Below are 15,358 nucleotides of genomic sequence, written 5' to 3' on the forward strand. Positions count from 1 at the left end.
GTCTTATCAACATTTGGCCAATCCTATTTTAATTAAGTACATAATTAAATTCTCTTATGGTTGCCAATTTGCACTCTGTTTCAGTAATTTCCTAAAACTTGGACTAACAACTTCATTATCTGTCATTCTCCTACCTTAATTAGTTTGCTTATCGTTAGAACTTTGGACATTTTTTATTAAAAGTGATGGAGAAGCACATCTATTCAGAAATATAGCTTAATACTTCATCTGAGTTCGATACAGCTCCAACACATTTATGTCAGAAATTATATATAGACTCCTTAAAACAATTTACCAATGGAGATTGCTTTAACTGGAAGTAAACCTCAAACTGAAACTTGAACCTGCAGAAATACTTTAAAATACTTAAAATAAGTAAGTAATGTGTTTAAAATATCTGTACAGCGCTCAGTACAATGTTGGTCACCATCTTAGAGCACGATCCTAGAAAGTGGGAGACTATGAGTTCAAATCCTGTCTTAGCCATGAAATGCAGTTGGGTGATTTTGGGCCAGTCACTATCTCTTACCTTAATGCAGTGGTTCTCAACCTTTTTAATGCCGCGACCCCAACCGGTCGTAAGTCGAGGACTAAACCGGTCGTAAGTCGAGGACTAAACCAGTCGTAAGTTGAGGACTACCCAACCGGTCGTAGGTCGAGGACTTTCCCTGCCCGGGAACGCCGTGCATGCGTGGTTCCGCCCCCTGCGCTGGCCGAGGCGTAGCTGGCAAGCGGCAGAGACAGAGCAGGCCGACCACCAGCTGGCCCAGCCCAAGGGAGGTAAGGCACCCGCTGGAAAAGGGGAAAAATGGCGGACAAAAAAAATGGTGGACAAAAAAAATGGCGGACAGCCTTGCTTGGCGACCCCCGTGAAATGGTCAATCGACCCCAAATGGGGTCCCGACCCACAGGTTGAGAACCACTGCCTTAATGCACCTCACAAGATTGTTGTGAGGAAAATAGGAGGAGGAAGATGTGTTGGAGATGTTCACCACCTTGTAAAAATAATAAAGGCAGGATACAAATAAATAAGTAAAAACTCTTTAACTAATAATATGCTAAAAATTGCAATGGCACAATGGCTTAATGATGCTGGAACTGCCAGGCAGAAACAGTCTGCCCTCCAGTGGTTCAAGCCTGCCCACCCAGCAGTTTAAACGCGTGCAATATTGCAAGTAGATAAATGGGTACCACTTCAGTGGGAAAACTTAGCTGTGTCCATGTGTGAGGAGAGCGGAAGCCGGCTCTGGACCTGGCCAAATGCAAGGTGAGATGAGACGGCAGAGGAGCCTGGAAGAGCCAGCAAACTGAGCGCCACTAGTTAGCTGGTGTAAGCTAGTTCGCCCCCTGCAGTGCACCAAGGATAGGCACACAAGTGCTGAGCAGAATGAACCAGCAATTTAGGCTGTCAGAACTGCATTGGGTCTAGTATTTGTAGATTTCCCTGACATAGAGTGTCATATGCTAAATAAATAAATCTGCCTTGCTAAACAGTCACTTCTTGCAAGAGGAAGTGGAGAAGGAAGGTGGATTTCTGTTCATAAAAGAATGTAGGACATTTTTGGAGCTTCCCCCCCCCCCAAAGTTTTTGATAAATTGGCTGGCTGGCCTGTAAATTCTAGTCTAGAATCTAGAAATTATGCTGTCATTATGTAACTCAGAAAGGGGTTGATGCAAAATCTGACATACAAAGAGTTAAAAGCTCACTACCACCCCTATACTGAAATAATAGTAATAATAGCAATTGCCACAACAGTCATTCACAGCCAATGGAAATTATTATTTTAATCCCATTTTTATATACAGTATATCTCAACTCAGCAAACGTAACCAATACTCCTACCTCCTATTTTGGGACAATAACAACCCTGTGAGATGAGTTGGACTAAGAGAAAATGCTGGCTCAAACTTGGCTGTCATAACTAAGGCAGGACTAGAATTCACAGTTTCCCAGTTTCTAGGTCAGCACCTTTACCAATCAAATGAAATGTTTATGATTGTGCAACCCAATCATATAATTGTATGTTAGTAAGTAATAAGAAGTTTCCTTTAATTAAACATTCCTAGTACTGTGAAAAAATATTTATCAATTCAGGATTGTTCATTTTAGCTTTGTTTTGAATTGATGCTGTCGAAAGTTCTTGAAGGCAGATTCAAAATAGTCCTTGTAATTTGCCTTTTTTCTGTATGGGCAAATGTGACCAACGATCTCTCTATGTATTTGTTTGCTGTCTTGTTTCTGCAAAGGCCTGGGAAAAATATAGGTCACTTCTTTTGCAGAACAAAACACATTGGTTAGCTCATTATAGAATCATTTCTTTTGGTAGCTACTAAAGACAATGTTCTTGAGATGGAAAGCATTTTGCCTGTTTTGCTGCTGTTTCTATGAAGAAAATACGCATTCCTGCTGATGCTTAGAAATATAATCTTTGGTAGCCATATATTTTTTATCTTGTCCTGTCGTGTTGATGCTTTGATTTCATTTTTCTAACTTAGCTTGCTAAGGCATCACTGCTACATCAAATAACATTTGACATTTGAATTGGAAGAGGGCACGTATCACTTGGCAGGGAGTTTGTTGCTTCCAGTCCCCTCTGATCGCCCTTGCTTCATGAGAAAGAGGAACCCTTCCCTTGCAGAGCCCATAAAGTCTCTGAGCCTCAATTCATGAGGCTGGGGCAAGTGGTCTTTGGACAAAGGTCCATAAATAACAACCACAGGGAGATCCTTCCATCTGTTCGGAAGCCCCAAGAGCTCTTTTTGACAGGTGTGTTCCTTGGCATCATCTTTCTCTATTTCTTCACTCTCTCCACTTTGCGTTCTTCTATTCTTTGTCAGACTTGTTGCCTCTACATGTAGTTACGGCCACAACTGAGCCCAAAATTTCAATTGCTAGGCAAGAAAGTTAAGTGAATTTTTGTCCCATTTTATAAACTTTCTCGCCACAATGAGTAACACAGTTGTTAAGTGAATCTGGCTTCCCCATTGACTTTGCTAGCGAGAAGGTTGCAAAAAGGTGATCATATAACCCCAGGACACTGCAACCATCATAAATACATGCCAGTTGCCAAGTGTCCAAATTTTGATCACATGACCACAGGATTCTGCAATGGTCGTAAGTATGAAAAACGATCACAAGTGACTTTTTTTCAGTGCCATTGTAACTTTGAATGGTCACTAAATAAATGATTGCAAGTCCAGTACCATATCTACATAGATATATAGCAATAGCAATAGCACTTAGATTTATATACTGCTTCACAGTGCTTTATACTCCTCTCTAAGCAGTTTACAGAGTCAGCCTATTGTCCCCAACAATCTGGGTCCTCATTTTACCGACCTTGGAAGGATGGAAGGCCGGTCAGGATCGAACTGCTGGCGGTCAGCAGAATTAGCCTGCAATACAAAGTGAAGCGAGGGGGGCTCAGCTTAGTTTTCTTGCAGAGGCTGCCAGCCTTATGACAGCCTCTTGCTTTTCTTCTAGCAACTGGAAATTCTCTGGAGACTACAGGAGGCTCTATTTTTTTAAGTTTGTTTATGGGTGATACGGTAGCTCAGGCACTGGGCTCTTCAGCTAGAAAACCAGCAGTTCTGGTTCAAAATCTAACAGGGTGATCTCTCGTCCTTGCCCCAGCTCCTACCCACCTAGCAGCTCAAAAGCATGCAAATGCAAGTAGATAAATAGGTACCACTTTGGTGGGAAGGTAACAGTGCTGTGTGACATCATGCTGGCCACATGACTGTGGAAATGTCTTCAGACAGCGCTAGCTCAATGGCCTTGAAATGGAGGTGAGCCCCGCCCCCTATAATTGGCAATGACTAGTGGAGTAAAATCTGCAGGGACTCCTTTACCTTTTATCATTTGTTTGTGGAGTTTGTGAATCCTCTTTAAAAAAAACACCACCCTCCACAAATAAATAGAGCCTGCTTTTAAAAACGGATAATGTATCTATTTTAACAATTGTGGATGGAGTTATGTATCCTCTGTAAGATATTTTCTACCAACTTTCACTTAAATTATAGTTTGGGGTAAATTTTATTAAAAGTTGCCGTAAGTGCCGTTGTTGTAATGTAATTGCTTCTTTTGCATGCATTTATCATACAGCCTTTTACTTGTTTTGTCCCTATGCCATAGTAATTTGTACTTATATCTTAATAGATGGCCTTGATTCTGCATAAGTGTTTCAAATCCAGTCATTTGTCTTAAAAACCCTCCTTTTTTCCTGAGGTAACTTTCTATTCATCCATCAATAAATACATCAGGCAAAGGAAATATTTGGCTTTTGCCAAATAATTTTTGCTGTGCCCTTAGTTTGTTTTTACAGTCTGGATGTATCATATGTAATTATATTTTCTTAAAATAATTGACTCAAGAATAAAAGATACTTGAGAGTGAAACTAAAGGCAAGGTTTCTGGATATATTATTGCTTTTGTGGATTTCCTTATTTTTATCATGCTTTATCTTATATGTCTTATATGTCAACTTATTTGAAGTTTTCTAATCTTCTTTTGTGCCCTGATACCAGATAAAAACTATAAAATCTATTGACTAAACCGGGACCTTCTAATATTGACATTCTATTATTCAGGGATTTTATCCATTCGACTATCCATGTCAAACAGCTTACATGGTAATATAGTTTAAATTTTGTGAGTGTGCCTCTTTCTTTTGAATCAAGATATCTTTCTATATTTTACTCTGGGTTTTTTACCTTTCCAAATGCATTTGTTCCTAATTTTGCCAATCTTGCAATTTTTTCCTGGATTAACATCAGTGCTATTTAAAATTGTATTTATATATACTCTCTGTGTGTGTGTGTGTGTGTGTGTGTGTGTGTGCGTGTGTGTGTGTGTGTAAAATTTTATATTTATTTTAATAGTTGCAATTAACTCCAACAGCGAAAGTTTTAATTTTAATAGTTGCAATTAACTCCAACAGCGAAAGTTTTAATTTTTTTCTCCTTTCTAATTTTAAATATGTTTTTATATCCTGAGAATTCATCAACCGTTTGTTTTCATCAGAAGTAAATAGTCTGAAGAGACCAGATCACCAATCACCAATAGACCAATCTCCTTATTACTGTCAATTATAAAATGTTTACTACAATATTAGATGAACACTTAAAGAAGTACCTATGTTCTGGGTATAATACACATGGATCGAACACGTTATATTGCCAAGAGGAACATCAAGACTTATAAATGCAATAGTTTATATCATTAAAAAAAAAGAAAGGGAGCGACAGTAATTTGGTGGGTGTGCGGAGAAAACTCTTTGTCAATTTGTGATGACCATTTCTCCTTGCAGTATTGAATAAAATAAATCCCAGAGAAGAATTTACAGCTTGGGTTAAAAGCATATATCAACAGCAAACAGCAAATGTCATAGCCAGTGGGACATTTTCTTTGAATTTTTCTGTCAGTAAAAGTAACCAGAAAAAAATGTTCTTTCTCCTTTATTATTTGCATTTATTTTCGAAATATGTGCAAATAGGTTTTGAAAAGATAAACAAGTATCAGGCACTAAGAATCAAGGAAAATATAAATTAAAATACTACATGGAAGATGAAGTATTAACCATTGTGCAACCACAAAATACAACAAGATAGCTGGTTACCAGAGTATTGATAGAAACGTGTCATTAAGACAATTGTGCTCTCAACACCAATAGTTGGTTTATTTGTTTCATTGTCCTGCAAGGGAGGAAAATGTATAGGTGTAAGACTTAACCAAAATTTGATTGCTTCACATGTGACACATTTAAACATATTTGTTTCTCCAAGTGTATAAATAAAAATATAAATGCAACTAACCAGGTTTGGAAACATGGCTGTCATGTTTATTAGAGAACTATGTCAAGCCATCCCCTCCTTTGAGGGTGTTGTGGGTGGCCAAACTCTGGTTGCAACAATCAAAAAACAGATGAAGTAATTTAAGTTTGGAGCCCCCCCCCATATTAGTCTTATTTTGAAAGAATCATTTGGTGGAATAAAATGCAGAAAATATAATCTCCACTAAACTGAGGCAGCAAATGAAGACAGCTGAAAATTGTGAAGGCCAAAGTTTTCTCAGGAAATTCAGAACTGAAATATACATTTATGTGAAGTTTGAAGTTTAAAAGCAGAATGTCTGTCTAGGCAATTTCCTAGCTATTTTCCATGGAAGAAAGAAAAACCAAAGGAAATAGGTTGCTGTGCAAATTCAAAAACAAAACTATAAGTAACAAACTGAGATAAGCAATTGTCAGTAGGAAAAATTAACATTTTGACAAGCAGTGAGCAAATGTAATTTAAACAGAAGGATGAAATAGCAACATTTTCTTTCTTTTCTCTAGAAGATCATTATTTGCCAAATGGCATGTGGTTTTTTTCCCTAACATTTGCAAAACAGTCTGCAGGTTTCTTCTAAGATAATTTGTCAAAGAAACACACAGGCCATATGGAGCTGAAGGGATGATTGTGTAGGCCAGTGAACACGAACCAAAATAAGTTGATATTGGAGAAGAGGGATCCTGGCTGATTTCTTTATGGAGCTTCCAACATTTAATCAGCTCAACAATGATATATTTGCACTTTTTCCTTTTCAAAACCATACATCAGATGACAAAACTCAACATAGTTATAATGCAGTATATCAGGGCTTTTCAACCTTTTCACCCATTGTACCACTTTTAAGATATGGCAACATCCGAGTACCACCAGTCGCCTAGCAAGGTGTCAAAAACTTGATGACCCAAAAAAAAAAAAAAAGGAAAAAAGTGATAAAGTACAGGTAGTCCTCGACTTACAACAGTTTGCTTAGTGACTGTTCGAAGTTATAATGGCACTGAAAAAAGTTCCTCCCAAGACAGCTGCCTGCCCACCCAGCAGCACTCTTCCTCCTGTCCGAGGTTTTCATTGTTGTTAGCATTTCTGTTGAGGATTGGCAGCGGGGGTAGGGTGGTGGGGGTGTTTGGTTTTTATTCCCCCCGTCTGCTGGGTGGTTGCAGCAGGTTTGGGTCACTTCACACGACCCTGGGACACTGTGACCATCATAAATATGAATCAGTTGCCAAGCATCTGAATGTAAATCACAAGACCCTGGAGATGCTGCAACATTCCAGCTGATCGGCGCTTCTTCTGGGCTCAGCAGAAGCACCAGGATCAGTGCCGAGCTCCAGCTGGAGCCTGGTGCTGTTCCTGGCGCTTCCGCTGAGCCCTGACAGCCCTGCAGATCCAGCCATCTCTCGCTCAGGCTTGTGCGGTGCTGCCACTGTTTCAGCTCATTCCCCTCCCCCGCTACCACTTTTCTAGGATGGTCGCGTACCACCTGCCAAGTGCCAATGTACCACAGGTGGTACCCATACCACTGGTTGAAAAGCCCTGCAGTATATAACACTAATTCAAAAATGTCAAAGGTGAAGAGGACATTGCACTCTGCGGTCTCCTAAATTAGGGCTACTGGACAGTAGGATATCTTCCACTTTTCAAACAAAATTGACTGCATTTCTGAAACATTCATGTATCGGGATGGAGTGAGGGCAATCATGATTTATTGACAATCTACCAACTGCATAGCAAACAGAAATACAAGCTACACAGTTGTTTCTGCCCACACGGTTGAATATTGCATAATTTAATATGGCAGAAAAAATGTATGGACAGAGAATCAGTAGAGTTAGGAGGTTAACCTTTATAAGCAAGTTTTCTCAAGGCTGGTGCTTGTGTGAAAAGAAAGTGAAGATAAACTTTATTTAGGGAATAACCTGTTGATGGGAAAGGCTAAGTCGCTTAGTTAGGTCTATTGTATCGACAGCTAAGAGCCTGTGGTGTGCTCTCCTCCTTAAGGAGAGAGAGAGAATGAATCAGATAAGTATCTGAACTGCTGGTGTTAGGGATAGAGGTGAAAAGAAGATTGAACTGAGAATGTAAGGAAGAGATGAAGGGCCTGAGAATGTCAGTGAGACTATAGGACACATGTAATGTACAAGCAAACAAAGTAAGTCTATTTGACAAAGAAAGAAGATAACTAACCATCTTTCTGCTAACCATCTCTACATCTGTTGCTTCTCGGTGCAGAAAGCTGGTGCATGCCAAGTTGAATTCCACCACTGATGGACAAAAAATCTAATAATAACAACAACAAAAGTGCACAGTATTTTTTGACTCCTGATACCAAACTTTAAATATCATAGATACCATGTGTGTGGGAAGGGAGGTCAGTGCTATTTTAGCTGATGGTCGGAAAATATTGGTGTCACAAGAAAATAGTATTAAAGATTAAGGTTTTTGCCATGACGAACCAGTTGTGGTAATACAGTTAATCCTCAACTTACAACATTTCATTTAGTGACCGTTCAAAATTACAATGACACTGAAAAGAAGTGACTTATGACCATTTTTCACACTTATGACCATTGCAGCATCCCCATGGTCATCTGATCAAAATTCAGATGCGTGGCAACTGACTTATATTTATGACGGTTGCAGTGTCCCGCGGTCACGTGATTCCCTCTTGCAACCTTCTGAACAAGCAGAGTAGTGGGGAAGCTGGATTCACTTAACAACCGTGTTACTAAGTTAACAATTGCAGTGATTCATTTAACAAATGTGGAACAAAGGGGGCAAAACTCACTTAACCAATTTCTCATTTAGCAACAGAAATTTTGGGCTCAGTCATGCTCATAAATCGAGGACTACCTGTACTAGTGGAGAAATGAAGGTTGTCAGGGTTTGTTTAGTTTATCCAGATAGGGAACAGAGGCTGTTTGTTTTACCTTTCAACTTTTTTCCCCTTTCAACTCTGCAGGTGAGTCCCACCCCAGGATGCATCCGGGCGTTAATGAAGATGCTGTACTGCCCTTATTGCCGTGGTCTGCCCACTGTGAAACCTTGCAATAACTATTGCCTCAACGTAATGAAGGGCTGCCTTGCAAACCAAGCGGATCTGGATACCGAGTGGAATCTCTTCGTAGGTAAGGGATGTGTGTGAACGTGGGGAGGTGAGCAAAGTAATCTGTCAAACTTTCTGATGAATTCAAACAGCATTTGCCAAGTGGAAAAATAGGACATGTTGACAGAATGCCTTCATTCAGTTGTCATTCACCTGCTTTGATCAAAGTTTCTCTGGCTCCACCTGGGAGCTATTTTCATGAAATCTCTCTTTGTGGGATGTTGAAGTCCGTAAGCAAAATTCCACCCCGGTTGGTGTGAAGCAGCTCGAAAGATGAAGGCTGCATTTCTGATTCTATAGAAGACAGAAGGACAAGGTGGAGGGAGGGGAAGAAGAGAACGACAATGACTAAATTCTGTGCATTTCACATTAAAGTTTCATGTTTGTCTGCCAGATGCAAGAATAAAGACTGCATAGTCCTTCTTTGCCTAAATCCAGTGTGATTGCAAATTGGCAAAAATCCATTATTGTGACAGGCAAAAAAAAAGATCTTATAAGGCATATTTTAAAATATTCCAAATTTATTCCTTCTGGGCAAAGAGAAGAATGGATCTCATTTCCATTTTCAGACAGTTGTGTGATCTGCTGTAATTCACAGAAGGGTTTGGAAGGGCGTCCCCCCAAAATATGAAATCTACCAATAGTCCAGGGACCCTGGATGGGAGGGAAATGGCTCCACTGCAAAGCAGCAGAATGTCATCACAATAAGACAAAAGATTAAAAAGGAAGAAAAAGGATTATATGAATGTGCCCTTCATCCAACTACATGCATCTATTCCTGACACATTTTAAAAAAAGACTTGTGACACGGAGTTTTCCATTCTAAAGAAATCTCAAATGGCTGAGCAGTTTTGACTGGTTTCCATTCCCTTTCAGGGACATAAATAAAAATTAATTCTCTTGAAGTGTCTATCTAATCTTTTTTTTTCCTTTTTCTAGTGCTGTGGAATGAAATAAATATACAATAATAAGCAATACGGCAGAAGGATATACATACACACATAGACACACACAAATATGTAGCACAGGATAATTTGTTTAGTCTACAAAAGAAACAACCCAAGAATATGATCTTACATATTTAGGAAACATTGAGGGATGAAAGAAGAAGTAAGAGAAACATAGTGAGGAAACACAAAGAGTACTTAAAATAATTAATATTTACAATACGGATTCTTTTTAAAAAATGCATATAATTACTTGATCTTTAGGCCACCCCCATGGAACTCTGTCAACAGAATACACAACTTGTTTGCTTTCTCATTATTCCCAGATGAACCATTTTGAACTTCCAGTGTCAAGAATTTCCAGAGAAGTTTGTTCTCACTTCTAATCCCAATTACCATAGTTAAGCAAGGACTATATTTACAGGTTGATCACAATTGAGCTCAAAATTTATGTTCCTAAGCAAGACAGTTGTTAAGTGAGTTTTGCCCCATTTTACAACCTTTCTTGCCACAGTTGAGAAGTGAATCACTGCAGTTGCTAAGTTGGTGACATGGTTGTTAACTAAATCTGGCTTTCCCATTGACTTTGCTTGTCAGAAGGTCGCAAAAGGTGATCACATGACCTCAGGACTCCGCAACCATCATAAATACATGCCAGTTGTCTAGCGACCAACTTTTGATCATGTGACCATAGGGATGTTGCAATGGTCATAACTGTAAAAAGTGGTCAAGTCGCTTTTTTCAGTGCCGTTGTAACTCTGAATAATCACTAAATAAACTGTTGTAAGTTGAGGACTATCTGTAAAACACACTCAGGCTTTTAAGATTTTCTTATTATAGTCTATCTCAGTGGTTCTCAACCTTTTTAATGCCGCGACCCCCAACCAGTCGTAAGTCGAGGACTAAACCGGTCGTAAGTTGAGGACTAAACCGGTTATAAGTCGAGGACTAAACCAGTTGTAAGTCGAGGACTACCCAACCGGTCGTAAGTCGAGGACTTTCCCTGCCCGGGAGCACTGCACATGCGTGGTTCCGTCCCCTGCACCGGCCGAGGCATAGCTGGCAAGCGGCAGAGATGGAGCAGGCTGACCACCAGCTGGCCCAGCTCAAGGGAGGTAAGGCACCCGCCGGAAAAGGGGAAAAAATGGCGGACAGCCTTGCTTGGCGACCCCCGTGAAATGGTCGATTGACCCCAAATGGGGTCGCAACCCATAGGTTGAGAACCGCTGGTCTATCTCATAAAACATGGAATGTAGAATAACAGAGTTGGAAGGGATCTTGGAAGCCTTCTAGTCCAACCTCCTGTTCGAGCAAGAAATCCTATACATTTGAGACAAACAGTTGTCCAATCTCTTCTTGAAAAGAGTGATGGAGCACCCACAACTCCTGGAAGCAAACCATTCCACTGATCAATTGTTCTCACTGTCAGGAAATTTATTCAGGATGGGTTTATTGTTGGCCTGATGACACTGCTGACTATGCACTACTCTTGCAGCAGGTGAGATAGGATTGGCTCTGGGAACATCTCCATCAATCTCTTTTCATGCACAGATCTTTTTCTCATGACTGTAGAGTTAATTGGGATAACCATTCTCTGCAGGAAGCAGGAACCAATTAAGAGGACTCAAGCCAGGTTCTTGATGGTTCTAAATCACTGTTGGGAACCACTGGGAAACTTGAGCTGGTCCAGCATGTAGCAATACATGTTCTTTGTAGCCAGGCATACTACTTCCATGTTATACTAACGCTGTGGAAACAGCACTGCTTGCCAGTATGTTTCCAAATGTAACACATGTGGTCTCATCACTTGGGGATCCATGATACCACCTTTTCCATACAAATTCTGCCCGTCCAATCGTTCTTCTCTTCATTAAACTAGACATACCCAATTCCAGCAACCATTCCTTATATGTTTTAGCCTCCAGTCCCCTGATCATCTTTGTTGCCCTTCTCTGTACTCTTTCTAGAGTCTCAACATCTTTTTTATATCGTGGTGACCAAAACTGGATGCAGTATTCCAAGTGTGGCCTTACCAAGACATTATAAAGTGGTATTAACACTTCACATGATCTTGATTCTATTAATGCAGCCTAACACTGAGGTGGCTTTTTTGGCAGCTGCAGCACACTGCTGGCTCATATTTAAGTGATTGTCCACTAGGACTCCGAGGTCCCTCTCACAGTTACTACTATTGAGCAAGGTACCCCCTATAGTATACCTATAAATTTGGTTTTTCTTGCCTAAATGTAGAACCTTGCTTTTTTCACCATTGAATTTCATTTTGTTAGATAGCGCCCAGTGTTCAAGTCTATCCAGATCCTCCTGTATCTTAAGCCTGTCTTCTGGAGTGTTGGTTATTCCTGCCAGCTTGATGTCGTCTGCAAATTATTTTTTTCTATATGTGTCAATCATGTGAAACAGAGTATGGATTTATTATTGACTGGATAAGGACCAATAAACTAATATTGAATGCCACAATATGCAGCATATGTTTCTAGTTCAACACAGATTCTGAGTTTCAGGAAGTAATTGTAGGTTCATTCTACTAACAGGGAATTTAAAATTGATTTTAAACTAGAATATCCCTTGGTCCACTGAACATTACTGTGATCTCAATAGTCCTCTTATATCAGCTATTCATTCTTAAAGATGAAGCCATTTCTACAAACAGATTAGTATACAGAAAAGACCCTGGTGGACTATCTTATGAAATTTCTCCCTTTTATTGCTATAACTGATGCTACTGCAGTATTTTGTTTTCTAATACATTAGGATTTTTTGCATTTTATGTATCTTCTCAGAGTCATAAGATGGAAGACAGCATGAAAATATTGTCAATACAGGTCAATACATTTTCGAATGTTGGAAGGATATAAAATTCTCCAAACCAAACTTGGTTAATCTTGTAAAGGCTAAGCAGAATTAAGTCTATTAATGGTTGGATGACCAGGAATATCAGGATAGAGTAGAAAGTTTAAAAGTATAGAAAAAGACAAAAGCAAACTAATTTATGGGATCCTTGGTGCTCTCTGAGCTTGGTTGTCTTATTGCAGAGTTTTCATTACCCAACTAGGTACATCCTCAACCCCTCTCCCCTGCAGCATTGATGATGCTACCTAGTTGGGTAATGAAAGAACCTGCAAGAAAACAACCAACTTCAGAGAACACCAAGGGCCCCATAATTCAATCCTGAGCTACAAATATGCTCTTCTATTATAAACTAATTTCCTATAGTTCCAAAGAAACATCCACATGTCCAAGTAATCAGAATCAGAAATTGTGGTTAATTCAAGGGAGATTTTACATGCTAGGGTAAAGGTGGCAGTTATGGTGATATTGTCCAGTTATCTGAGGAATTAAATTTTTTTTCATCATACTTTTGGGCATTACTGGCAACTTTGAAAAAAAAATTCAAAACTGTAGGCAGTCTATTTCTGTCAGAAAAATGCCAGGTTTCTATGCAGTTTCCTCATACAGCAGCAACTGAACTGAACTGAAGACTCTACAGCACTACCGAGCTATAAATAATTGGTCAGAATTTGCTTCTGAAGCCCCTGTTGGAAACTAGGCACAGGGGGAGGTGTATTAATTGTGCTTATGGAAAGGTGGTAATCTTTATTCTCCCACTCAGTTCAAGCAAGACTTTTATTTTCTTCTGCTTCATTGTATGTGCCAAGGTCTAACAGGTGGTAACTATCCTGAATTTTTGTAGATAGCTTTCATTTAATTATTGGCAGAGATTGATCACTGAGAAAACAAATGGTACCGTGCAGTCTCCACCTTATATATTTTCTGTCTGCAGAAAATGCAGAGTTTATTCTGCTGCTGGCAAGAAGGTTCCCAGCTTGATCTTATTTATTTCTTTGTTAGATTTATACCTTGCCTTTCATTCTGGAGCTCAGTGCAGCATAAATACGCAGCCCCTCTCCCATTTTCCCCACTACAACATCTCAGTAATGTAATTGGGAAAATCATTGGTCCAAAGTCACCCATGGTTCAGGATGAATTTGAATCCGGGTCTCTCCAGTGCTTGTTTAATGTATATATATATATATATATATATATATATATATATATATTACACAATAAACTAAAAATAAAAGGTTGTCTCCTAGGTAAATTCATGACTGATAGCACTTTAAAAAGGTGAGACCACCAGGAGAATTATGAAACCATAAAAAGGTGATGATATCATTTGATGTGGTCTCCCTCTTCACTTCCATACCTCAGGAGTTAGCCATTCGGACGGTTAGTGACCTACTCGAGCGTAAGGGCCTTGGACAACATCAGGACCGTTTAAGACCTCAGGACCTCGTAGACTTGTTAAGGGTTTGTCTGGTTACGTTCTTCACCTTCAACGGAACGGTGTATGAGCAGATAAAGGGTACCCCTATGGGGTCCCCAATTTCCAGCGTCATAGCTGAGGCTGTCCTGCAGCAGCTTGAGGAGGTAGCCATGGCACAGTGCCGCCCAAAATTCTGGGCGCGGTATGTCGACGACACGTTCGTCGTTATTAAGAAAGATCAGGAGGAAACTTTCGCACGGGCACTCAACTCGGTGTGTGTGGACTTACAATTCACCAAAGAGATAGAGCAACAGGGCCGTCTGGCCTTTTTGGATGTCCTAGTACAGCGTGGACCTTATGGCACACTGAACACCAAAGTGTACCGCAAGCCCACGCACACGGATAGAGTGCTACATTTTGATAGCAACCACCCCATACCCTATAAAATCAGTTGTGTCAGGACACTCTTTAAGAGAGTTTCTACTCATTGCAGTACAGCTAGGACCCGCAGAGAGGAGAAAGAATACTTGGCCAACGTGTTTCAAAAGAATGGATATCCATTAAGATTTGTCAGATGGCATAGCCGGCCATCTGGACCACCCCCACATGGAAGAACTGGGTGCCCAGATAACTCGGATCACGTTACCTTACATCAGTAACGTGTCAGAAGCTACGGCCCGACTACTTGCACCGCATAACATCAAGGTGGCACATAAGCCCAATCAAACCTTAAGGGCAGCGATGATGAGGATAAAAGACTCCCTCTCCGTCATGGACAAGTCTGAAGCAATCTACAGGATTACATGCAAGGACTGCCCTGCCAACTATGTAGGGGAAACCTCAAAAAGAGTTGGCACGAGACTTCATGAACACCAATCGGCGGTTAGGAGAGGAGAACAGTATTCTCAGATAGGACTCCATATGATCGAGTCAGGCCACTTTTTCGACTTTGCCAACACATGTGTCATCGCGAGAGATGGTACAAAGAGCGGACACCTATTGAAAGAAGCCTGGTTCTCAGACAAGAACTCTATCAATAGACATGTTGATTTGTGCCCTATGCACAAGAACCTGAGAACCTGGACCAGAACGAACTATTCCCGGGGAAGGAATAACCATAGGGACTCCCATATGATCCCTGACTGTGTAGAGTTGGATGGTGAGAATTCGGAATATGTGGTCACTAGATCAATG

The 15,358-nt window shown here is 40.2% G+C and overlaps 1 protein-coding gene across 1 annotated transcript in view; it reads left to right on the forward strand.

The window, feature by feature from the left end:
• Positions 1-8,788: 8,788 nt before the first annotated feature.
• The window catches only part of GPC6 (glypican 6), a gene marked incomplete at its 5' end in the record, with an annotated part of 207,571 nt that continues 201,001 nt past the window's right edge, over positions 8,789-15,358 (forward strand). Inside the window, one exon of the mRNA XM_015822600.1 lies at positions 8,789-8,954. Within this exon, the coding sequence (XP_015678086.1) occupies positions 8,789-8,954 (166 nt within the window). The remainder of the gene's footprint in view (positions 8,955-15,358) is intronic.

The sequence above is a fragment of the Protobothrops mucrosquamatus genome, unplaced genomic scaffold, assembly GCF_001527695.2.
Source record: "Protobothrops mucrosquamatus isolate PMUCROS unplaced genomic scaffold, P.Mucros_1.0 scaffold1619, whole genome shotgun sequence".
In the NCBI taxonomy this organism is placed as follows: domain Eukaryota; kingdom Metazoa; phylum Chordata; class Lepidosauria; order Squamata; family Viperidae; genus Protobothrops; species Protobothrops mucrosquamatus.